This window comes from Chenopodium album, chromosome 22 (genome assembly GCF_948465745.1).
Source record: "Chenopodium album chromosome 22, dcCheAlbu1.1, whole genome shotgun sequence".
NCBI classification, from domain to species: Eukaryota; Viridiplantae; Streptophyta; class Magnoliopsida; order Caryophyllales; family Amaranthaceae; genus Chenopodium; species Chenopodium album.
In genome coordinates, this window is record NC_137855.1 from 1,662,483 (window position 1) to 1,687,251 (window position 24,769).

Genomic DNA, 24,769 nt, shown 5'->3' on the forward strand with positions numbered 1-24,769 from the left:
TTTTTATTATATGCATTGTTGTTTTTAATTCGTTTTTTTTATCATTTATTTTTTTAAAAAAATAAAAAATAAAAATTGAAGGATGGCACGGTTTGGCCCGCGGCCCGGCACGGCACGGCCCGCTAGGCACGTGGGCCGTGCCGTGCCGTGGGCTGGGGTGTGCCAATTTCAGGCACGGCACGCCGCGGAGCCGGCCCCCACCCCGGCACGGCCAGGCACGGCCCGCGGCGGCACGGGCACGGCCCGTGCCCATGTTCATGAAGGAGTGTATTCCATTGATTGTATTTATAAAGGTTAAAAAGATAGTTTTTCACTCAAAAGAATGGTTACAAAGATATAGATGTACTCGTAGTGGTATTAGGAAATCTGACATAATATGGATATATTTACATAAAATCTAATCTAATATTTTAGCTTACCTTATCACTATTACATACCATAATTTGATCAAATTTAGGATAAAATATTATTTTAGAGTTTTATTGTTGATTAAATTTCTAATATTTCAGAGCTTTGATGTAACCCATAATTGGGCTATTCTTAAAATTTTCACCATCAACCGAGCCACACCAAAGAGTGCTATCCAAGGCGATCACTCCTACGCCCAACGTAACCTTAACAAGTTTTGGCTCATAGCTCCCTTTCTTTTTCTGTAGTTTTCACACTCAACATTGTTATAAACACTACTACAATAGTACTTGTATTATTTTGTCACATGAAAAATCAATTCTAGTAGTAAATGGAAGTTTTTCAGAAAGTTACTTGGGCTTGTTCCTATTTTAGAAAGTTAATTGGGCTTTTTCCTACTCTTTATTATAACCCGTGGGCTAAGTTGGAGACCATGTTAAATCCACCTCCAATCCTCCATGCTATAAGAATGTAACATACATAGTCAAATAAGGGTCTGTTCACATTTACTTAATTTCAGTTCAGTTCAGCTCTAATCAGTTTAGTTCAGTTCAGCTCCAATCAGTTCAGTTCAGATCAGCTCCTAATTTCCCCTCTCTCATAAATTATTCATTTCAGCTCAGTTCAGTTCAATTCAGCTCTAATCAGTTCAGTTCAGCTCAATTCAGTAAATGTGAACAGGCCCTAAGTCAATCTAAGAATATTACGTAGTATATCTAGTTATAAAAAAAATCGTATATAAAACGTTTAGGTATATCACTAATCATAATTCATTGAATCAAATAAAGAATGCTTTCATATAACCTATGATTATCAAGTAAATTTTGCACAGTTTCTCGCATAAATCGTTGGAATATATATCATTCTTGTAATTTGATTCATTTGACTGACTAACCGTATTCGAGAAATTGAAAAATTTTGTAATCTCACATAATTCATTACCAATGAAATAATTTCCCTCAAACATCTTAATTCAGCTTATTTAATACTGTAGTTAATAAGCTAATGTTAAGGCCTGTTATCTTCAGCTTAATTTCAGTTCTGTTTAGTTCAACTCAGCTCCAATCAGTTCAGATCCTAATTTACCTCTCTCATAAACAATTTATTTCTGCTCTATTCAGTCTAGTTCAGTTCAGCTTCAATTAGTTCAGTTCAGTAAATCAGAACAGGTCATTAGTCAAACAAGCTAATTTTGTTCAAATAAGCTATTTACCAAATACAATCATTAATTTTAAAAAGAGATTTCAAATCATGTTCAAGTTAAATCTCATTTGCTAGCGTGTTCTTTTTTTTTTTTTTTTTTTTTTTAGATTAACAATTTAACACTTCGATAAACCCTGAAATCAGTAAATGACCCCTCTTTTAATTTTCCCTCGCAATTCCATAAACCCTAACTTCATCTTCCCCTTTTCTTGCTCTCTCTCTCCTCTACTATGGATACTTTGCAAAATACTTACAAAGACGATGAAGATGAAGAACCAGAAAACATCCCACCTCAAATTTCCCCAAATCAAAACGACCCAGTTCCTGAATCTACTACAAACAACACTGATGAACTCAATACAATCGAAAATAACGACATTGTTGTTTCAAACCCTAACCCAAATCCTCCTTCAAGCCCGAAAATCGCTACAATTGAACCCGAATTACAGCCCGAATCAATGGCTGTAGAATCGGCGGAGAATCCGACCCAATTGGTGTTGAAGTCCGAAACTTTAGGGTCGGAAGATATTTCCTCTGAATCAATCTCTGAAGATGAGCAAAACCCGGAAAAGAAATCATTAGGTTTGGGGGAAGATGAAGAAGAATTAGACCCACCTTCAAAGAAACAGAAATCGCTTTCGAATTTTGAAATTGATCAATTGGATTTGGACTTACAATCTGCGATGAAATCGACGCCGGTTAGTGGGAATGGTGGTGGGAGTAGCAAGAAATCGTCGAAGAAGAAGAGTAAGGGGAACAATGTGTGGACGAAGACGACGTCGAGGAAAGGGAAGAAGAAGTCTAAGAACAACAACAATAATAGTAGTCACAATCACAATGCTGTTCCCCCGAAATCGGAAGATACTGTGTTGATCACTCCAATACCGAGGTTTCCTGATAAGAATGATGATTCCCCTGAATCGAAGATATGTCTTTCCAAGGTTTATAAGGCAGAGAAGGTGGAATTGAGCGAGGATCGAATGAGTGCCGGTAGTTGTAAAGGGTATAGAATGGTGAGGGCGACGAGAGGGGTGAGTGAAGGTGCTTGGTATTTTGAGATTAAGTTGGTTACTTTAGGAGAGACAGGGCATACGAGGTTGGGGTGGTCGACGGAGAAAGGGGACTTGCAAGCTCCGGTGGGGTACGATGCGAATAGTTTCGGGTATAGGGATATTGATGGGAGTAAGATACATAAGGCATTGAGGGAAAAGTATGGGGATGAAGGGTATAAAGAAGGTGATGTTATTGGGTTTTATATTAATTTGCCTGATGGGAATTTGTATGCTCCGAAACCGCCTCATTTAGTTTGGTATAAGGGGCAGAAGTATGTTTGTGCCCCGGACCCGAAGGAGGATCCCCCAAAGATCATTCCCGGTGAGTTGCTTTTTTCCCTGTCCAACTTTTGTTGTTCTTGTTTATGTTTTTTTTAGCCTGCAAAAGTTTATGAGTATGGATATCTTGTTTGCTGGTTGGTTTTTTTAAGCAATATATTTGGGTTATGTTATATTTGTGTTTGTGCCAAGTTTAGGTTAAAATGAAGTGGTAATGATGTGTGTACAAATTGTCAAATTGAAAGGTTGTTTTAATTTGGTTTCAAGCAATGCAAGGGGGGGATAGCTATTGTAGTTTGAATCGGAGTTTAATTCCAAGACTCGATTAACAACTTATACAGAGTAGTTTGTGCATTGTATTAGACAAGTGATTGAACTTTAGTGTATCAGTTTGTCGAGTACTTCCACCAAGCAATAAGGCATATGTTTAACGTATGGTATAGCAAACAAAATAGGTACGCTTACATAGCTGCATCTTACTGTCACTAAATAACCTGCTTAGGCTGCTTTTCTCAATATGGGTTAGCTTTACCTCCAGCTTATGACTATTGGTGACTACCTAAGAACCTTAGCCATGGCCACGTACTTGTGATCATCATTATGTATTCTGCCTAGTTGGAACAATGATTCCAACACGTATTACGTATGCATGATGAGAGATTCCCACTTAACTTGGATTGTAGAAAGTTGGGGCCTTTGGCATCTATGCGTATCATTATTCATTATCAGCATGCTCAGGTGTCCTCTTTTTTCTCTTCTTTCTTTTTTTTTTTTTTTTCCCCTGATACCCATGTGATTCTCCACCCAAAGGCTTTAGCACACAACATCGTATCTCATAGAAGATGTTAAGCTTATGAGACTTTTAGTTTAGATCATGTCTGCTAAAGATATGAAGTTGATGCAAGGAAATTTACTATGTGTATCTATATCATGGAAGATTGTGGATGTTAAGTCTCTTATGGGATGTGCTCTGATGAATTTCATATCACGCTTGTTGACTTTCATGATAAAGCTTGATTTTTTTTTTTTTTTTTTTTTTGGCTGGGATGCTGTGGAAAGAAAGAAGATATTTTTAGATGCTAGTGTCATGAGTAGACAAATATGTCAGATTTTGGTGACCTTGAAAACTTATTGAAGAAATTGTTTCTAGAAGAGTATTGGGTGATTGACGAGCTAAAGGGAAGCTTCTGTTGGTTGATGGATGATTTGTGTATTTTGGTCAGGAAGGCTGAATTTTATTATGTATGCAGCATCTCCTCATAGAGTCTTAGGATAGGAGAACTTCTATTACCTATGAGAGTTATGCAATGATTAACAGTTGCTTGCATGTGTGAGAAGGACGGTTGTGAATATAAATAAACTTAAAGGAGTATTAGGAGGCTTGTTACCTTGGAGCAAGATACGGTGAGTAACTGATTACTGAGAAGTATAGTAGGACTAATACTCAAGTTGTAGACTTGTAGGGCTGTACTAGACCTAGTTGGAGGACATTACTAGAAGATCTAATTTGAATTCTTGGAACCTTAGTATACCCATAGCAAGGCACCTTTATTTTGACACCTCTTGGAGTCGATCCAATCTGACCTGAAATACTTGATTGAATTTTCATCAGAAAGACTGGCTGCAGACTCCAAATTTGACTTGACCTGAAATAATCTAAATGATAACCATATGTTTCAATGTTTCATGACTCATAACCCAAATATAACCTGAATTGTCCGTTTGAAGTCTTGAACCACCCTTTTCTCAGGTCTAGTGGACTGTAATTTTGTCCCAATTTTTAGTTATGTATGAATGTATGTGAAATGTGTCAATTTGACAGTTGGCATTATAATGCCTTTGTGTCTTTGATGTTGTTGAGTTTCTCTGTAAGATTTTGTAATCTACTTACAAATATTTATGTTGATTGTAATTAAGAGTTTCTCCTTATCCAATTTGTAATGCAGGAAGTGAAATATCCTTCTATAAGAATGGCATTTGTCAGGGAGTTGCTTTTAAAGATCTTTTTGGTGGACGCTACTTCCCCGCTGCATCAATGTATACTCTTCCTAATCAACCCAATTGTGTGGTGAAATTCAACTTTGGTCCTGATTTTGAATTTTTTCCCACGGAATTTGAAGGCCGCCCAGTTCCAAAGCCCATGATCGAAGTTCCTTATCATGGATTTGACAATCGAGTTGAAAATGGTGTATTAGATGAGGACAAGCAGTAGGATGTTTTCTTATAGTGTTGTATGATAAATCTGGTGCTAGGGATCCTTATCCTTTTCTTTGCTCATCTGCTTTGAAAAGGAAAAGGATAATCCTCCTAGGAGTGTCCATGCTACAAAGGATGAGTTTGTACTATGACTGATCTGATATGTTCGCTTGGTGAATACAAATGACTATTTTTATTCGTTGCATCCTAAGCAAAAAGTTAATTTTATTCTTTTTGGTTAAAAGGATTTCGTTGGTGATGAACACTATTTCTAATGCTATCTGTCGAAATTCTGATGCTTCAGTGCTATCATAACTGTGTGTTCTTTCATTTTTCATTTTGATTTTACACCATTGGAGTATAAATGGATTGCCTGGGTAACTGCATGAACCTTGACTATTTTTGTATCTACTTCAATTAAAGGTGATATGGCTGTCTTTTATTTTAATCTTCACAATGATGCTACCTCTTATTAACAGGTGTAGCACCTGCACCTGCAGAATGTCAAGACATTACAACAGTTCTTAGGTCAGTCAACCCTGTATGATTCAAGGCCTTCTTCTTATCATCTGCAGGCAGGTTTCCATGAGATAAGGTGAACTCAGTGGGAAGTCACTCTGACTGCAACGTAGCCAATGCAGCTGTTTATTTGAGGATGATGGTCACCAAGGTAAGAATTTTTTTTTTTAGGTCTGTACTTTGGTTTTTAACTAATCTTTTGGCTGTAGTATAAAGTGAAAATTTTCTCTCTAGTATGCAGTAAAGACCATAACTAGAATTTTTACCAAGTGTTGCATTCTACACTTTTATTAATCCACTGATTTTCCTACACTGGGTTTACATCCCTTCTGGCATTCCTGAAATGACAACATGAAGGGCCAATGGGTGAAATTTTGACTAGTTAAATGAAAAAAAAAAAAATCATTATTTGCTCCCCTTTGCCGTAACTGCAAATATTGTCTGAAAATCTCACTTTCTTTCTGCTTAGATGCTAAGGGAAGGGCTTTTGCTAATGTTTAACATATTACTATATTTGACCTTTTCTCTTCTGTGATGCTAGTTTCTAGGACCTTTACAGCAAAATAAATTGTTGAGAGCTTATGTTTCTGGGTTTCTTCTCCTTGTTCTCTGCATAAATACCAGCCCAGCAAAGTCTTTTTTTTCCTTCCCCATTCTTCACTAAAAATTCTCATCAAAATGAGATTTTTTTTCCATTTGAAGTGTGATAGGTGTTGGACCTTTTGATGATACTATCTAAGTATCTAGCTATTTGTTTCTTGTCGATATGTGTCTTTCAACTCTTTCATGATCTACCATGGCTGACACTGCTTCTGTACCGTATTCTGTACTACTAGCTTGTTTATTACAATCAGAACATTATTATTGGTTGATCTTGTGTTACTGTATAAAGTACATTGTGCCAGTGTGCAACAGAGAGATTGAGAGGGAAGAACCGGGGGACATGGAATATTATTTGGATCATATATCAGTGAATGACTATAATTGTCTGGGACTTATAAGAATAAACAATCTTTCTTCTACATTGCGTGTCTTCTTGGTTCAACATGTATTCTGTATAGAGTTGCATTACTGTTACAGAAAAACTTTGTAACTAAATTTGTTTTCCTATATATTAAGATAATTCGTACTGCTCTTCAACTTGAATTTTGTCTCCAATGGGCCTAACACCATCTTTGTGTTGAAGGTCTTGAGAGATATAAAACCATAGGTAAAATGCACAATGATAGAACTCTCCTATGAACAATAATCTTACGGAATTGACACTGTAGATACACTTGAAAAATTTACTATAGCTTCTTCTAGGGGATTGGAGAACTAAGACCTTCTTGATATGACAATGGATATTGAGGTTGATATCTCCTGGAAGGAAAAGCAGTCCTCCTGAAAGAGGGTCTCTTCTTTAGATGGTTCAGAGTCTTCTTTCTGTAAAATGTCTGAAACATTGGTGTCGCTTTCTCTCTGATCTTGAAGACAACCAAAAAGAGTAGCCTGTAAGTTAAGATGAGCAGGAAAATTCCGCCCAAGTCCCACCACTTGGATCGGTCCAAGGGAACCCCAAACATTTTTGTGACGATATAACTTCCTGTTAATTTGGGATCACCAGGTATAAGTGGATCAAACGTGAGACCAACAAGATCGTTTTTGTATCCACCCTGCATTTAACACACTCTGAATTAGTGAAGGTTGACATTTAAATTTGAAGGTGGTGTGATGTATGAACCCTCTGACCTGATTGTTAAATGATCTGAACTTGGTGCCAACGTTAATATGTGTTAAAGTGTAACTTATGATTACTCTTTAGTATAATTTGGCATGCATAGTAGCATACATTGACAATTGTTACCTGTATTGCCCAGGATCCAAAACTCAGATATGAAATAGGATAGCGCCAAAACACCTTAGGAAGATCAGGTAGTAGACGGAAAAAGCCTGAGGTCATCATCATTATTCCCTGCATAATAACAATTTGTGATTAGACAAGACTTTTAATGTAAGTACATGGAGAATAGTCATGAAACAATTAGTTCATCTTACAATGACTCCAGCCCCTGTGACAAGTCCCATTAAAAAGTTGGGAACTAGTGAAGCCACCACCATCATACAGCTCTCGACTGCTGAAATGCTTGCAAAAAGACTGAGGCTGTAGTATACGTAGTGAGAGAATTCTGGACGGAATTTCACCATGTACCAAGTTATAGTCCCTGAAGCCGTTGCTATTGCTACCAGGTATGGGAATGAAGAGAGGAAGTTTGATAGAATATAAACTACAACTCCATAGTACCCACTGAGCCTCTCGCGATAAAAGATCTGCAATAGAAGGAAATTTAGAAGCATGGCATCATGATTTAAAACAGTAGTCCTTTCCTAAGAATTTAGAATGCAATACTTGCCTTCATTTCTTCGATGAAAGATGGAAAACCTCCAATAGACATAAAAGTCATGAAACCTGATACGAATCCACCACACGCTCCTCTAGCCAAGATTGCACTATAACCAGTGCCAACATCATAATAGATGGTACCCACACATATAGATACTACTATGTAGACAACTATCCGTAGCCAATAATATCCGATATCCCTGGACATATTTACAAAAGACCTCCTAGTCAGTGTAGTTAATTGCTTCCACCAGCTGGCTTGGCTACCCTTTGGTGCTTCTGTTGGTAGTCCTGCCTGCAAATAGATGGTTTTTCATTTAGGATTGACATAAGTTGCTGGCTTTTTTTTCCCTTTTCTTTTTTTACTTTTCATGTTTAAATGAATTTTAGATAACATTGACTTAGCAAGCTTGTGTCTAGGATGCTTACAATTGATGTTATTTCTTGGATCCTTGCTCGGGTCCGATCTGCATACTCTGACCGCCTATACTTCTCAATAAGCATTGCTTTTATCTGTGCTGTTTCCATTTCCATCATAGGATCTGATAACGTTGTGATTTGCTGTAGAAATCGGACAAGGAAAAAGGAAAGAAAACAATGTTAGATTGAGAAACAACATAATATGAAAAGCTTAGGGTAACATGCTCTTAATTTGTGCACATACTCGGGCTTGGAAGGATCCCTTCAGTGTAGCTGTAACCTTATCAAAGTCTGAGTTGATGCAGCGCAGAAAATGGTCGGAGGGATTCCTTTTACTTGGGCATGGGAATCCAGCTTGTGCAAAGAACTGTAATGGTTAATTATAGATTATTCATTTTTGATCTTTAAAAAATCTAGAATAGAATGTAATCATTATTAATTTTTTGCAATAAACATAGCTTTCGTGTTCATTTTCTTACCAGAACAGCCTTTTTAGCATCGCCAAAGTAGACCAGCTCACCAGAAGACAGTAGGCAAAGGTCATCAAACAAAGTGAAAACTTCACTGCTAGGCTGGTGAATTGAAGAAATGACTGTCCTGCCCCCATCTCGTGCCACGCTCCTAAGGGCCTGGACTACAAAGAAAGCTGAAGCACTATCAAGCCCAGTGGTTGGCTCGTCAAGAAACAAGAGACGAGGGCGTGTGAGTATTTCAAGGGCAATGCTTAATCTCTTCTGCTCTCCACCACTTATGCCCCTCAGATGCCAATTGCCTATTATTGTATCTGCACACTCTTGGAGACCCATTTCCATTATGGCCCCTTCTACAATCCCATCGATCTCTTCTTTGGTCAAGTTTGGTGGAAGCCTCAAATATGCTGAATATGTGAGTGTCTCTCGTACTGTTAGAGTTCCAAGGAGTACATTCTCTTGTGTCACATATGCCTGAAATTACAGTTAAGTTAACAAGTGTATTCTTTAGTCGTATATTTTTGTATTTTATGCCCAGAATTTCACTTCATATTAACCACTTACCACTCCACCATATTGCAGTCCCTTCTTCTTGCCATTAAGAAGAATGTTTCCAGTCATGACAACATTTGCTGAGAGTCTGCCTGCAGAAGGGACAGTCGGAGAAACCAGATGCTATCAGAGTTTGTATATACGAAGCAGATTTCCTGGTAACCAATATAACTCCTACTTCGTATTTCAATTTTTGCTTCTTATCCTACATGTTTATTTAAATTTTAGAAAGCTATGCTCTTTTCTATACTACTTGACTATTATCTTCCCTTAATTCCATTTTTGTACAAAGTACCGAAAAAATACACCACTTAGAAGCTACACAAATTATGGTTTTCCTGACTATCAGTTTTGCTCTGTTTTAAGCTAGTGTTGCCTAACATAGTCAAAATCCTTGACATGATTATGAACTTACATTCAACAAATCAATTATGTACACTATACACCCCCTTTTCATAGTTGTGGTATACGGAGTACTATGTATTTAGTTACAATGAGCGATCCATGAATTTGCTTAATGTCCAATTGTTAGATATCTTTAATACATAATCACTCCCTCCGATTTTACTACAAGTTAATACTACACACAAGTTTTAAGCTAGTTTTTGCACCGACACTTAAAAACTGACAAGTAATATCGCACTATTATCTTAACCAAACAAATAATATTGCACTATATTTAATTTAGAACATAGTTATAAATGGTCAAATATTGCGGAACAAAAGGAGTACTGTATAAATTTTCAACCACCATATGAGTTTCAATTGACTTGTATTGGGACACAATAACTGCTAAAGCTCAAAGTTGAGCAGTAAAATGGACACAAATTTAGAGAAAAAATTCTAAGTATTTGGCATACCCTACATTGGTTAGCTGTTAATGAAGCTGGCAGTGAGTTTGGTGGAAGCATTAAAACTGAGTTTATTGAGGGTAGTTGAAGTTCAGTTATCTCTTTACATAACTTATTTAAGAGAGAAAGAGAAATGTCCCTTTTTTGCAGTTAGATAGATCTTAATGCTCTTGTTTCCCGGGCTGGTGCACTCCTTTAATTTAGGATGCTTAAAATTCCGCCAGTTGTATATAGACGAGATTTGTTCTCATATTTTTAACTACGCTTCTTATATTCTAGCTGTTTCGGTTTTATAGGTGTATTAAGAGATTTATGTAGTTAGTCTTTAGAATATGGAGTTGCTTTTTTTTATTTTTTTATTATTATTTATTTATTTTTACTGTAACTTAATTAACCAAAATTGAGTTAGTAATTGCTCTTAAATTTGGATATGGTCCACCAAAATGGTCCATCCAACGCAATCTAGATATACCTCTAAAAATTGCACCAATTAATTAATCAACATGTGCTCTTTAATGATTTGATTTATTGTTCACAAAAGGACCACTTAACATTAAGATTAGTCACCTAAATTTAAGAAAAGATTCAAAATGTGAAAAATTCAAATGAAACTCAAAAAAAATTGAACCTAAAATTACCTCCTCAATAAGGAAATGATGCTTTAAATTGAGACATAAATGTGACACTATACACCTTGAATACAAGATTTCCAAAAACCCATTTTTGGGACTTCTTTTCTTTATTAATTTATTGGCATATGATTTGTTCATGTACTTATTCCTATTTTAAGCACACAATCAATGTCTCTTCTTTTTGAACTTAAGCAAAAAAAATTATAATAAGTAAATAAAGTTGAAAAAGATTCAAATCTTCAACATTACTATTATCATTAAGGACAAAAAAATGGCTTATCATCTAACGTTAACTCCAAAAAGACCGATCAAAAAGATAATAATTATATCACAAAGTTGAATATTCAATCTATTTATAGATCTAACTCCTAAACTTGTAAAAATGATGAATATTATAATGGTTTCCCAAATCCTGCCATATAACAATTGTTCTTAAAACACCTTTTTGCCTTTTCCTTTAATGAATTTTTTACACAATTTGTAATGTATTGATTCTGTTAATTGAGCATATGTTTACATGAATAGACAAGAATTGCAGATATTATAAATTATTTTAGCTGGTTTAATCTTCGAGTTTGGCAAAGTAAACTACTCTCTAAGTCTCTATGAGATCGAATTTCGTTTACATCAGTTATACTCGAGTGATGAGTAAAAAATAATCAAGTGAAGTAGGGATCGAGATAAGAAAGAAAGAAAAAAAAACCTGCCAATGAATCAAGAAGAGTAGATTTGCCAGAACCAGAAGGCCCCATAATAGCCATAATCCTACCAGGCTCAGCATAACCATTTATCCCTTGAAGTATCCTCTTTGTTGGCTTATTTCCAAAACTTGGTAGCACCACCGTTAGATCTTCCCATACTAGATACGCCACTGCTGCACCACCAATACCACCGCTTCCTCCACCGCTTGTCTCCGAATCATCGTCGTCTTCATAGACGGCGTTTTTGTAATTCCTGTGTGAACCACCTGGTTCATTTGTTGCTAATGCTGTTGCTGCCTCGATCTCCATACTACTATTACTATTACTATTACGATTACTATTATTATTATACATAGCTGCTCATATAAACCCTCTCAAAAAAGAGTAGCTAAGTATATAGTATACGATCATATAACTTATAAGTCTTAACTCCTAAGAGTCCAACTGCCAACAACGTAACACTTAGTTTTTATTTTTGTATGATGTGATATAACATTAATAATGAAAATAATGTATTAATTATGATAATGTGATGTAGTTGAAATATACTAGTATTTGATGTTTTGCACTAGAACTAGTACTACAAATTCTAATTTACTCAAGAATTTTAGAGAGAGGAGAGAGAAAGAGAGTGAGTTAAAAAGGTTGAAAAACACACGTAATGTGATATATGGGTGGCAAGTGGAGAGAGAATTTAATGCAAACAACACTGTATTTAGGTAGAGGGGAGGAGTATGAATTTGTTACACCGCTACAAAAAAAAATTAAATTGAATGTGGTTTTCACATTCTTGCTATTTATGGCTTCATCTACTATCCAATTCTTTGTTATTGGTAAGAGTTGTCAATTTGTTATGGGTCTACTTGAAACAATCAAATATCTTGAATCATTTTGGTGGGTGGATTATCTATTTGATTTGTTGAATATTGATACGTGATTTAACGAGTCTAGTCTGTTTGCGAGCTGTTTGCGTTGATGTTGGTTTGGGATCGATAGAGGTTGTGAGTAGGTTCGAATGTACCAATCAAAAATGAAGTTAATGAGTTGTGATTATCGGTATTAATTCATATTAGTAAGATAGAACTTGTAAGTATAGCATAACTACATAAGGTTAGAAATGTAGATAATATCATTTGCGTGAAAGAAGGATATTATATTAGTTGGAGTTCGTGATTAGGTGTTATCCCAAGCTCGATGATTTGAGTTAGACCTAAAAATTTATGATCTCGATTTTAAGTTTGAGTATGTAATGAGGATTCAAAATTGGATAAATGGGATTACTCCGACGGCATATTTTCATAGGTGGATTATCCAAAAAAAGTTTTAAAAAGATAAAGAGACCATTTTTCCATTAATGAAAGAGACAGGGAATAGATATTCTTTACAATATGGAGTTGCAATATCTTATTTTAATGTAACTTTTATCTCCAATACAACATACTTCGTAATTACATAATGACAAATAGACATATGAATATATCATGGGTAGTGTGAAAGTAGTGTGACATTGTCCCTCATTAAGTTTGGCCTTATCAAGGCCCAGTACCACAATGATCAAGGCCCAATTACACTACAGTTATTTTGGGTCCTGGATAGAAGTCAGTAGGCCCACTAGGCCACTAGAATCATGGGTCTTGAACAATGTCAGACACTAAGAATGTTGGACATCTGAATACTTTAATTAGGGGTCCATGTCATTTGTTCTAGTAATTATTATGTAAATTAAACTATGTTAAGGTGTTCGGGTTGAGCTTAATACACGCGTAGTTTGTTAATCAACATTGCATCAACATGGTTAATCATGTATTACACTATAGAATTATAGAGTTAAAAAAGTGTGGCATGATTTGAAGAATTCAGCTCTTAAAGCTTGTAAAGTGAATGACATGGGTATAAGAATTAAGCTTAAATTACCCTTTGTTTCGACCTTTGCTATTTGGGCCATTTGGCAGTGACTAAAGAATCACTACCTCTGCAATGTTCTTGATGAGGTTTGGCAATTATGCCTTGTTACAATCAATAAGGTTGGCGAAATTGGTTCATTTTGCCAATTTATGTTATGCTGATATGTTTATGCTCCACTATGTGATGGAGTATGTATGGTGGCTTATGTTTAATTATGTATCAAGATGAACATGTTAACTTACTCTGTTAGTTTATGATTTTGTAATGTTTTGATCCTTTCACTGGATGTATTTTTCGCCAGCAAATTCATAGATAATTTGAATGTCATCATAATTTCATGAAACTAAATCAACATTTGCCGGCTTACATAAGTTTCTCACTGCATATATATTGAAGTATGTTAATCAGATTGCTGAATCTTTTTTGGTTCTGCGTATGCAATCGCTCCTTACATATCAAATGTAATCTAACAGTTAAACTTTGTCTTCTAGGATTGAGCCGATGAAGTGAAGTGCATAATAAGGTTGGAGACCAGACACCCTTTGGTCTAAGACATCCCTTCTTGTAAGTATTTCACTTTCCTGATAGTAAACGCGTTTTGTTTTTGCTTTCGGGCTTGGAAAAGCTAGCACTAAATTGTTGAAGGCCAGCAGTACTTCACACTTTCATCAGGACCACTGCACCACTCTTAAATGTTGCAATGCAAGATCACGATTGATACATGAACTGTTTGAATGTTGTTCTGCAATGCATTTCACCTCCAATACATATGAACACTTGACAGTTCAAATGTTTTTCTATAAAAACACCTTATCTGACACTTGGACACGAGTCTGTGTCTAGAATGTGTACACACTTCTGAGTAAAATAGCTGTTAAGAAATAGGAATATCTGAATACATTTGCTGGTTTTGCTGAAATTCTGTTGAACTCATGCCTAGGAATTTCTTGTTCTGCATGTAACAATCCTTCAGAACCATTACAGGTTAACATGTAGACGCGATTTGTTAGATAATGAACATAACAGTTTAGTATAGTTAGATAGATACAATAACATTCATTATGGTGTACATAGGAACGAAAATGATTATCAAATTAGCTAATTGATGAGAAAGCCACAACCATCATTTTTATGATGAATTTCCGTTTTCCATTTTTATGCTAGAAATGGTGCTATTCTGTTATACTCAACTGTTTCGTATTTTTGGTTCCATCTACGAGTACCTCTTACTCCCTCCGTTTCGGATTAATCGAAATACAGGACAGACTTGCCCCTAATTTGGACCAACAAGGGGAGTTGTATACTTAAACTAAAGGATTAATAACTGTATCAAAACCAAACACTACTTCTCACTCCACAAACTTCTAATTCAACGGCCACGTGTCATTACCTTACTAACTAACTAACCTTTTTCCAACAACGCGGGTTTTACTTTCATAACCGATCTTCCACTCCACCTCCCTTCTTCCATTTTCACGTGCTTTCCACAAATCCTAGCCGTAGATTCTGTCATCTCATCTCCATCCTCCACGTGTCATCATATCAAACGCCCAACCTATTTATCCGAAATCCCATCAAAATTCCTATATAAACAACCCCACTTCCACTTCCCATTTTCAATCAACTTCCCAAAAAAAAAAAGGAAAATCAAAATTATTTTATTTACAATCATTAATTTTTGAGATCTTCAAAATTTGAATTAAATTCAGTCCTACGTTAATGGCGATGAGCTTAACACACCAGATCGGAGCACTCTCAGGAACACCACTTCCGGTGGAAACAACCGCAACAAACACCGGAGATTCATCTTCATCACTGAACGCATCGGCGGTGTGGAAATCTCCAACACCGCCGCTAAAATGCAAAGTGACACGCCAAAGCGGCGACCTATCCGACATGCTATCACCCCCAGTGAGCCCATGTCGGTCTCCGCTAAGAGCGGATCTCACCGCAGCATGCCAGGCATTCGCCACCGCCACGGAGCTTGAAGCCGCGGTTGAGAACCAGTTCAAGATATCTCCAAAAGAAATGCACGAGAAGGGCGTGCCGGTCTACGTGATGATGCCGTTGGATAGTGTTAAGATGGATAATACGGTGAATAGGAGGAAAGCGATGAATGCGAGTTTACAAGCGTTGAAGAGCGCGGGAGTAGAAGGGATAATGATGGATGTGTGGTGGGGTTTGGTGGAGAGGGATAATCCTGGGGAGTATAATTGGGGTGGTTATGTTGATTTGATTGAGATGGCTAAGAAACATGGGTTGAAGGTTCAGGCTGTTATGTCATTTCATCAGTGTGGCGGTAATGTTGGCGACTCCGTCACGTATGTTTCTATACTCTTCTATTTTATCTCTGATATTAAGCAAGTTTTGTCGTCTTATTTTTTGCATCATACAAAGGAGGTGTTAATTCTGTTTATGTATGTTTTGATAATTAGAAATGTTTATGATTGATGAATATGATTTGTTATATTGTGTTCAACACGTTAGATTAATAAGATTAAATATCCTACTTGCCAAATTTTGATCAAGGGTTCCCTCATTAGGTGTATTTTTAGAATAATTGGTTCGAGTTTGTGTTTGATTTCGTGTTTGATTTGTTGATGGATTGACATTTCACATGGTACACTAAATGTATCATAAATTATTATTCGTATTAAGAAATAAGATGATTGCTTAAGGAGAAGTGTCGTTGTGCACTAAATATATTTGATTGAGTTTAAGTTGGGTTGTTTTGTGCCCAAAAATATTAAACTGGGTTCGTACCGTGTCAAAGGTTGCAAACTCTAAACTAGGAAGTTGAAAGCAATGTTTTTTTTTTTTTCTCCTTAGTTTGGTAGTGCTCACTCCACCTACAATTCCACTTATCTTATGTCATCTAATTTAAACTTTCCTAAATAAACTCATACAAAGAGTAGTCTTATCTGAACTTATTAAACTTTATATTATACAGTACTATTTGATCATAACAACGTTTATTTTTTGTTATCTGAAATTATTAACTCTTATTTTAAGTCTTAGTGTGTGCCAGAAGCTTCCAATGAAGAGTTTATCTAGGATTTGAATATTTTGGAGATAGATAGCTAGAACAATCCACACATTTGTCAATATATGATTGAGAATGCTAACGTTGATGGATAATTTGTTGTTCGGTTATAAGAGTTTGGATATGTTGAAGATTTTTTTTTTGATGTGTTAGTGTAAATGTAATGGAGCCGTAGATTAAACGATTTTTTATTAGCCATACAAATTTTTTTGTAATTTATTTTGTTGTGGCTGAAGGAGAACTATAAAAAAGAGAGTACTTTTCTTGACACTATTATTTATTTTGGCAAAATTCATGTGAGGCTGATGTCAATTAAGAGTTTATGACAAATTGACAATGTTGCGGTACTTGACAAAAGTTGGAGTGGATTGCTGCTTTTGGGATTTTCTTCTTTTCTTGAGTTTGTTGGTTGCTTTCACTTTCCTTTAAAAAATTTATTCGATTTCTAGTTTTAAAGTTTGTTGTAGTGTAGACTCTTTAATTTTGTAATCTTTAAAAGGATGTGTTTACTAAATGTATGCTAGATTTGATTAGGGGTCGGTTTACGAAATTGAGTTTATTTACCATAGTCTCCATCATATCATTGAAGATGATAACTTGTGGCCTATCTTTTAGGGACGGAGGATCTTCTCTTTTTAATGAGCTATACTCGCATCAAAGTTTGTTTTGTGATGTTGATTTAGTTATATATATAATGACTTTCTTTTTGGGAAGTATTAGAAGTTATGCAACATATTGCTAATGACTTATTTCACATCTGTAAGGAACTAAGGACTGTAGATGATATGTTTTTGGGCATGCTTAATAGTTAATAGATCATGCATAAGAAAGTAGATTAGTACTCCAAGTTCCTTATGGATGAAGGGATTATACAATTCATAAGATATGGTACTTGTGCATGATTCCTTATTAGATTTATTCATATTTTGATCTCAGTAATTGATGTCTTGCTTTGCCTTTTGCGTGTACAGAATTCCTTTGCCAAAATGGGCAGTGGAAGAAATGCAGAAGGACCCAGATTTGGCATACACCGATCAATGGGGCAGAAGAAATTTTGAGTATATATCACTTGGTTGTGATACCCTTCCAGTCTTGAAGGGTCGAACACCAGTGCAATGCTATTCTGACTTTATGCGTGCTTTCCGAGATCAGTTCCAACACCTCCTTGGCGACACTATTGTGGTAAGATCATTTTTAAGCTGTAGGAGACTTAATTCGTTGGTTGAGTTGGAGTTGAGTCAACCAAACAATAATTAAGACCTGTTTTTTTTTTTTTTTTTTTTTTTTTTTTTTTTTTTTTTTTTTTTTTTCCTTCTTCTCAATTTATACTTGTTTTACTGAAGACAAAAGCATTTACTTTTAACAGGAAATTCAAGTGGGTATGGGTCCTGCTGGTGAGCTGCGATACCCTTCATATCCGGAACAAGATGGAACATGGAAGTTTCCTGGAATTGGAGCCTTCCAGTGCTTTGACAAGGTATACTTTTGCTCTTTGTATCCTCTTATTCGTTTATGTAGTCTTATGAGCCTGATAAACTCTTTATGGGCTCAAGTGTTTATGTGTACTTTATCCCTTAATTGGTTGGTTGCTGGTATGCAGTACATGACTAGCAGCTTAAAAGCTGCCGCAGAAGCTTCTGGTAAACCAGAATGGAATTCAGGTCCAACTGATGCCGGTCACTACAACAATTGGCCAGAAGACACTCAGTTCTTCCGTAAAGAAGGTGGAGGCTGGAACAGCCCCTATGGTGAATTCTTCCTTACTTGGTACTCCCAAATGCTCTTGGATCATGGCGAGAGGATCCTTTCCTCAGCCACTGAAATCTTTAGGGACACCGGTGTTAAGATCTCAGTAAAAATTGCTGGTATTCACTGGCACTATGGGTCCCGCTCCCATGCCCCTGAGCTGACGGCTGGGTACTACAACACAAGGTATCGTGATGGGTACCTTCCTATTGCTCAGATGCTGGCACGCCATAATGCTATTTTCAACTTCACTTGCATTGAGATGCGTGATCATGAGCAGCCACAAGATGCTTTATGTGCTCCCGAGAAGCTTGTGAGGCAAGTGGTTTCAGCCACCCAAGAAGCACAAGTTCCATTAGCAGGGGAAAATGCTCTGCCACGATATGATGAACATGCACACGAGCAGATTTTGAAGGCCTCCGCATTGGAGGTGAATGAGAACTCAGGCGAGAGAGAAATGTGTGCGTTCACTTATCTGAGGATGAACCCAGACCTGTTCCAGGCTGACAATTGGAGGAAATTTGTGGCGTTTGTGAAGAAAATGAAAGAAGGAAAGGATGCAAATCGATGCTGGGAGCAAGTTGAGAGAGAGGCAGAGCATTATGTGCATGTTACACAGCCTCTCGTTCAAGAGGCTGCTGTTGCTCTCATGCACTAGTTGTTGAGTTTAGAGGATACACGAAGTACTTACAATATCAATTTTTACTTCATTTATTGAAATCAATTTGTAATGTAAGCCATGATATCAATGTTCCAACTTCTTTTACTTCAGATCAGTACCCCTTTATTATTATGGGGACTGTTTACTATGTAAAAATGAAACCATTATCATATAAATCTACGAAGCTTGAATATAAATTTGCATTAGCTGAAAGCTTGGTCTGAATATTTATTTCTCCTGTAAGAAATACAAATTAAATTATAATTATTCTTGTTCAAAAATATTAAATTATAATTATATAACTTAGTAATATCTCTGAAATATTTTAGATATTCACTGATCTATATCCTATATATGTCCTCTCCCAATTTTTTTTTTGTTTTTTTGGCATAAAACGCGTAAATTGTGGGATAATGAGACATTTAGAAACTCAATATTGCTGAACAATTGAGGGAAAAAAAACCTTATCAGTCCATGAATAATTGTGTTGTAATTTACTTGGCGATTGACCTATAATTGAAGTTTCTGATCTGTAAAACAAAAGAAATTAGCTTCTTCCCTTCTTAAGAGTATCATTTCATCAATTATAATCCTGTCATTTTCTTCAATATTATATGTCAATAATTGATGTCATTTTTTTTAAAATCAAATAATTAATAATTGATACCCCTAGCAAACTAGGCCTCCAATGGCTGTTGCCATCACTCTGTTCATTGTGACATTCTTATCGGTTAGCCTGCATTTTACAGGTATATGTTTCTTGCCAAATCTCGATCTCTTTGCTCCTTTCATATTAACTGTTGTTTGATGTTATATATGTACACGTTTTTATTAGGAAGAGTTAGTTTTTGCATGATATTTAATACATTTTAATAGAGCTTTGATAGTTTAAGATTGAACGAGAAAGTTTGTTACATGATCATTTGATCTTATATCTTCTCAATTGGAGATGCTCTAAATGACATTTGCTTTTGTACTAATTTTTAATGACGATTTCATAATGTAGAGGCACAAATTGGTGTATGTTATGGAATGATTGGAGACAACTTACCAAGTGAGAAAGATGTTGTGAGCCTCTACAAATCAAATGGCATAGGAGCAATGAGACTCTATAGTCCAGATATAGCAGCTCTCCAAGCCCTACAAGGCTCGGGCATTAAACTCGTGCTAGACGTCCCTATTGAAAACCTTCGGCTTCTAGCACGTTATCCCTCAGCAGCGATGCATTGGGTCAAGACCAACGTCGTGCCCTTTGCATCATCAATCAAATATATTGTTGTAGGGAAGGAAGTTAACCCTTCCCATAAATTCGCCTCATCAGTCTTACCCGCTATGAGAAATGTTCACAACGCATTGATATCAAACAACTTACGAGCCATTAAAGTTTCTACATCCGTTAGTACGGAAATTATGATGAACACGTATCCACCTTCAAACGGACAATTTAATTACACATCGTACATTACCCCAATAGTCAAATTTATAACTAGTAACAATTCACCTTTGTTAGTTAACACTTACACGTACTTTGCTTATATTAGTAATCAACATGATATTAGTCTCAACTACGCATTATTTTTGTCCCCGGGGACTGTGGTGAACGATCCAAATAACGGCAAAAACTACCAAAACTTGTTTGATGCAATGGTGGATTCAATATATGCAGCTCTAGCAAAGGTGGGTGCACCTAACACGGCGATTGTGGTGTCTGAAACCGGATGGCCATCAGCCGGGGGAGTCGCGGCCACAGTGAACAATGCCGGGACTTATTATAGGAACTTGATTAATCATGTGAAACAAGGGACTCCTTTAAAACCAGGGCAAGCAATTGAGACTTATTTGTTTGCAATGTTTGATGAAGATAAGAAACCCGGCGCTATAACTGAGCGTCATTTTGGTCTGTTTAGCCCTACTAAGGTTCCTAAATATGGCCAACTTAATTTTAAATGATTAACATCTTCGTAATGCGTTAAGAATTTAGATTCACTGTTTTAATAATTGCTATTGTTGAACATATTTATCATGTATTTCAATATTTAATAAAGAAGTTTTAGGCTCAATTATTATAGTTCATGACAACACATTACTATAAATTGGATTGTTAAATGGCTAAATGCCAAATTAGTGAAAAAAAATAATTTCTTCTATCATTTGACTACCACATATTACATGATGACTATAATAAAACTCCGAAATAATTCTACGAAATACATTTGAAACAGACCCATTCATGGGACTAAAATAATAAAAAAATCTCTTGTTGTGACACGTTATCTTACCTTGGCCTTGTTGCCTTGAGTTGGTCTTGCACTCTTGCCTCGATCAAGTTCCACAAATTTTTCACCATTACCATCTATCCAGGCAAGGCCTAAGTTGAAATATAATTTACTACGTATTTTTTTGGAATATAATTCTAATCGTCTAAAATATTTCTCGTAGACCGTAATATGACATACGTGATATATCTATTCATATAGAAAATAGGATAGTGGTCCAAAATAAATATGAATAAGGGCAATTCACCGTTTTCATGGCCGAAACACGTTCGTTGTTTTTGGATCAAAAACCGACCACGACAACTATATACCGTCCTCTATATCGATCTCTCTGCCTACGATTTTCAATCTCCACAAGTTTAACCCTCAATGAAGCTCTTGATTTTATTTTGTTTTACTTTATGAAAAAATATTTATTTTGTGGTTTGTTGGTTATTCAAAGGATTTGAGGTGATGAAAACACCTTGTATGAGAACAAATCTCGATCGTCTTATCTATTAACATATAAAATTGAGTCGTTCCCTTTTTTATGATAGGAGGGGGCTCCCCATATATCTTACCGTAAAAAAAATAATTAAACAAAATTGAGTCATTGGAATTATGAAACAAATTAAAGAGACGACATAGAAAGGTACTCCCTATGTTGTTTTTTCTTCTCCTGATCCCATGACACTCTAGGAAGGCATTTAGATGGTTGGAACCGTACACTTTGCCTTTAAAATGTCAAATTTTTTTTTTTTTATTTAACGTACATGTCTCCTTCATTAACTCAATGCCCCTATAAACTTTTATGAGATCAACTAGTGGTCTAATATGCTTCCAAACAACATTATATAACCCAAGGATGCATCCCCTAGCATCATGTGAGTTTTCGACACCGAATCCTTGAAATATCATAGAATGTCTGATTTTGTGTATTATATCCTTCATATTTGGCTATCACATAGCCTTCAATTTTGGGAATTTTTGACCGTTTTCGCCCGAAATTAAAAATTGCGGAGATGTTTACCATGGTCCCTAATACCCTCTGGGAGTCCAATTGGGCGGGTGGAAGTTTTATGGCATATTGGATGGTTCCACCCGCCCAATTAGACTCCCAGAGGGTATTAGGGACCATGGTAAACATCTCGACAATTTATATTTCCGGGCGAAAAAAGATAAAATATTTCCGAAATTGAAAGCTATTATCCATGCTTTTTGAGGAATATTTGATGTTACGGGGCCCGGTGGCGAAAAGTCTTGAGTTCCTAGGGGATACATCATAGGGTCATACAATAACGTTTGGAACCATATATGACCATTATATTTTGTCAAAAATATCCGTGGTAGGCTTCACTTCACGAAATCGGTAAAAGTTTCGAACGGGTAAATCGACCGTTTAAAGGCATGTTGGATGGTTCCACCCACCCAATTGGACTCCCAGAGGGTATTAGGGACCATGGTAAACATCTAGGCAATTTTTATTTTCGGGCGAAAAAAGGTAAAAAAAAACTCACAAAATTGAAGGCTATTATCCACGATTTTTGAGGAATTTTTAATGTTACGGGACCCGGTGGCGAAAAGTCTTGAGTTCCTAGGGGATAAATATTAGGGTCATACAATGACATTTGGAACCATAAATGACCATTATATGTTGTCAAAAATGTCCGTGGTAGGCTTCAGTTCACAAATTGGTACAAGTTACGAATGGGTAAATTGACCGTTTTAAGGCATATTTGACGGTTCCACCTGAAAGAGTTATGTCTTCGTCGTGTGCAATTACTAGATATATAATTGGATCAAAATATGGAGATAATTAAGTCCGGACATTTGGGTCGTCGTTTTGCCATAGGTAGAGGTACTTACGATCTTTGGACTAGTAAAATAGGCCAAACCCAATTGGACGGATCCTATAAGGTCACACAAAGGGGCTAGATCGAGCATTAGAGGACGAGGCCCATCATGGGCCTCATCACTCTAGGTGGCCGGCCATATGGGGCTTTAAGAGGCTATTGGGCTTCGTGCCCTAGTCTAATTATAATGAGATTATAAATAGACTAGGTGCCTAGGTTTGCAAGTAAGAATTTTACTGATCATTTAGATCAAACCCGAATTAGCAAACACGAAACCCAACACCCTCTTATACTCCCTCTCTCACGTCACTCTCCTCCTCCCGGTGCCGGTGGTGTCTCGTGGTGGTAGTGGTTCGTGCGGTGGTCGGTTGTCCGAAAAGGTGGTGATCGCGGTTTTCCTCAATCACTCGACCAATCTAGTATTGGTGGACGGCTCGTTCGAATCTCGTGGACTAAGTAGAGGAGCAACACTTGGGGCTCTATTCTCTCCCTGATTTGCCTGTCGAATAGCTTCGTGGAATTCACGCTTCAAAGGTATGATTATGTGTCTTGTGTGTTATGCATGTGATCCTTGGATTAGGTACTTTATTGAATATGATTCATATATATATTATTTCCGCTGCGTAGTACCTATAAACTCCTACACCACCCACCTAATTGGACTCCCAAAGGGTATTAGGGACCATGGTAGACATCTCGGCAATTTTTATTTTCGGGCTAAAAAAGGTCAGAAAATTCCAAAATTGAAGGCTATTAACCACACTTTTTGAGGAATTTTTGATGTTACGGGGACCAATGGCGAAAAGTCTTGAGTTCCTAGGAGATACATCTTAGGGTCATACAATGACGTTTGGAACCATATATGAACATTATATGTTGTCAAAAATGTTCGTGGTAGGCTTCTGTTCACGAAATCGGTACAAGTTTTGAACGGCTAAATTGACAGTTTTAAGGCATATAGGAGGGTTCCACCTACCCAATTGGACTCCATAAAGGTATTAAGGACCATGGTAAACATTTCGACAATTTCTATTTCCGGGCGAAAAAGGGTCAAAAAATTCCGAAATTGAAGGCTATTATCCACACTTTTTGAGGAATTTTTGATGTTACAGGGCTCGATGGCGAAAAAGTCTTGAGTTCCTAGGGGATACGTCTTAGGGTCATATAATGGCGTTTGGAACCATATATGACCATTACATGTTGTCAAAAATGACCGTGGTAGGCTTCAGTTCACGAAAATGGTACAAGTTTTGAACGACTAAATTGACCGTTTTAAGGCATATTGGATGTTTCCACCCACCTAAAAGGACTTCTAGAGGGTATTAGGGACCATGGCAAACATCTCGGAAATTTTTATTTACGGGTGAAAAAAGGTCAAAAATTCCGAATATGAAGACTATTATCCACGCTTTTTGAAGAATTTTTTATGTCAGGGGTCCGGTGGCGAAAAGTCTTGAGTTTATAGAAGATATGTCTTAGGGTCATACAATGACGTTTGAAACTATATACGACAATTATATGTTGTAAAAAATGTCCGTGGTAAGCTTCAGTTCACGAAATCGATACAAGTTTCGAACAGGTAAATTGACCGTTTTAAGGCATATTGAATGGTTCCACCCACCAAATTGGACTTCCAGAGG

The 24,769-nt window shown here is 36.5% G+C and overlaps 4 protein-coding genes across 5 annotated transcripts; 3 read left to right on the forward strand and 1 right to left on the reverse strand.

Annotated features, from left to right (window-relative positions):
* Positions 1-1,779: 1,779 nt before the first annotated feature.
* Positions 1,780-5,356, forward strand: LOC145605426 (protein TRAUCO-like). The gene is made up of 2 exons (XM_081661476.1): positions 1,780-2,985; positions 4,889-5,356. Exons 1-2 carry the CDS (start codon positions 1,842-1,844, stop codon positions 5,152-5,154), a joined length of 1,410 nt encoding a protein of 469 aa, XP_081517602.1. The 5' UTR covers positions 1,780-1,841; the 3' UTR covers positions 5,155-5,356.
* Positions 5,357-6,622: 1,266 nt separating this feature from the next.
* LOC145604512 (ABC transporter G family member 15-like) lies at positions 6,623-12,289 on the reverse strand. 2 transcript variants are annotated; one of them, XM_081660398.1, is made up of 9 exons: positions 11,669-12,286; positions 9,495-9,574; positions 8,940-9,404; positions 8,705-8,827; positions 8,470-8,601; positions 8,051-8,335; positions 7,695-7,967; positions 7,504-7,611; positions 6,623-7,312 (listed from the first exon to the last, which is right to left on the reverse strand). In XM_081660398.1, exons 1-9 carry the CDS (start codon positions 12,018-12,020, stop codon positions 6,959-6,961), a joined length of 2,172 nt encoding a protein of 723 aa, XP_081516524.1. In that variant the 5' UTR covers positions 12,021-12,286; the 3' UTR covers positions 6,623-6,958. The 2 variants fall into 2 exon arrangements, with proteins under 2 accessions (XP_081516524.1, XP_081516525.1); XM_081660399.1 differs by having other exon boundaries at positions 7,188-7,312; positions 7,389-7,611; positions 11,669-12,289.
* A 2,888-nt stretch (positions 12,290-15,177) lies between these two features.
* LOC145604167 (beta-amylase 1, chloroplastic-like) lies at positions 15,178-19,218 on the forward strand. Its single transcript, XM_081660114.1, has 4 exons — positions 15,178-15,892; positions 17,586-17,796; positions 17,981-18,091; positions 18,215-19,218. Exons 1-4 carry the CDS (start codon positions 15,291-15,293, stop codon positions 19,016-19,018), a joined length of 1,728 nt encoding a protein of 575 aa, XP_081516240.1. The 5' UTR covers positions 15,178-15,290; the 3' UTR covers positions 19,019-19,218.
* Positions 19,219-19,709: 491 nt separating this feature from the next.
* On the forward strand, positions 19,710-20,971 carry LOC145604168 (glucan endo-1,3-beta-glucosidase, basic isoform-like). Its single transcript, XM_081660115.1, has 2 exons — positions 19,710-19,770; positions 20,028-20,971. Exons 1-2 carry the CDS (start codon positions 19,710-19,712, stop codon positions 20,969-20,971), a joined length of 1,005 nt encoding a protein of 334 aa, XP_081516241.1.
* The last annotated feature ends 3,798 nt before the right edge of the window (positions 20,972-24,769 follow it).

Coding starts and splice junctions, on each gene's coding strand:
- LOC145605426 (XM_081661476.1), top strand. CDS start 1,842: ATGGATACTTTGCAAAATACTTACAAAGACGATGAAGATGAAGAACCA. Junction 2,986..4,888: donor TCCCCCAAAGATCATTCCCG/GTGAGTTGCTTT, acceptor TTTGTAATGCAG/GAAGTGAAATATCCTTCTAT.
- LOC145604512 (XM_081660398.1), bottom strand. CDS start 12,020: ATGTATAATAATAATAGTAATCGTAATAGTAATAGTAATAGTAGTATG. Junction 8,828..8,939: donor ATGCTAAAAAGGCTGTTCTG/GTAAGAAAATGA, acceptor TAACCATTACAG/TTCTTTGCACAAGCTGGATT. Junction 7,313..7,503: donor TTGGATCCTGGGCAATACAG/GTAACAATTGTC, acceptor TGTTAAATGCAG/GGTGGATACAAAAACGATCT.
- LOC145604167 (XM_081660114.1), top strand. CDS start 15,291: ATGGCGATGAGCTTAACACACCAGATCGGAGCACTCTCAGGAACACCA. Junction 17,797..17,980: donor TCCTTGGCGACACTATTGTG/GTAAGATCATTT, acceptor TACTTTTAACAG/GAAATTCAAGTGGGTATGGG. Junction 18,092..18,214: donor CCTTCCAGTGCTTTGACAAG/GTATACTTTTGC, acceptor GCTGGTATGCAG/TACATGACTAGCAGCTTAAA.
- LOC145604168 (XM_081660115.1), top strand. CDS start 19,710: ATGGCTGTTGCCATCACTCTGTTCATTGTGACATTCTTATCGGTTAGC. Junction 19,771..20,027: donor GGTTAGCCTGCATTTTACAG/GTATATGTTTCT, acceptor TTCATAATGTAG/AGGCACAAATTGGTGTATGT.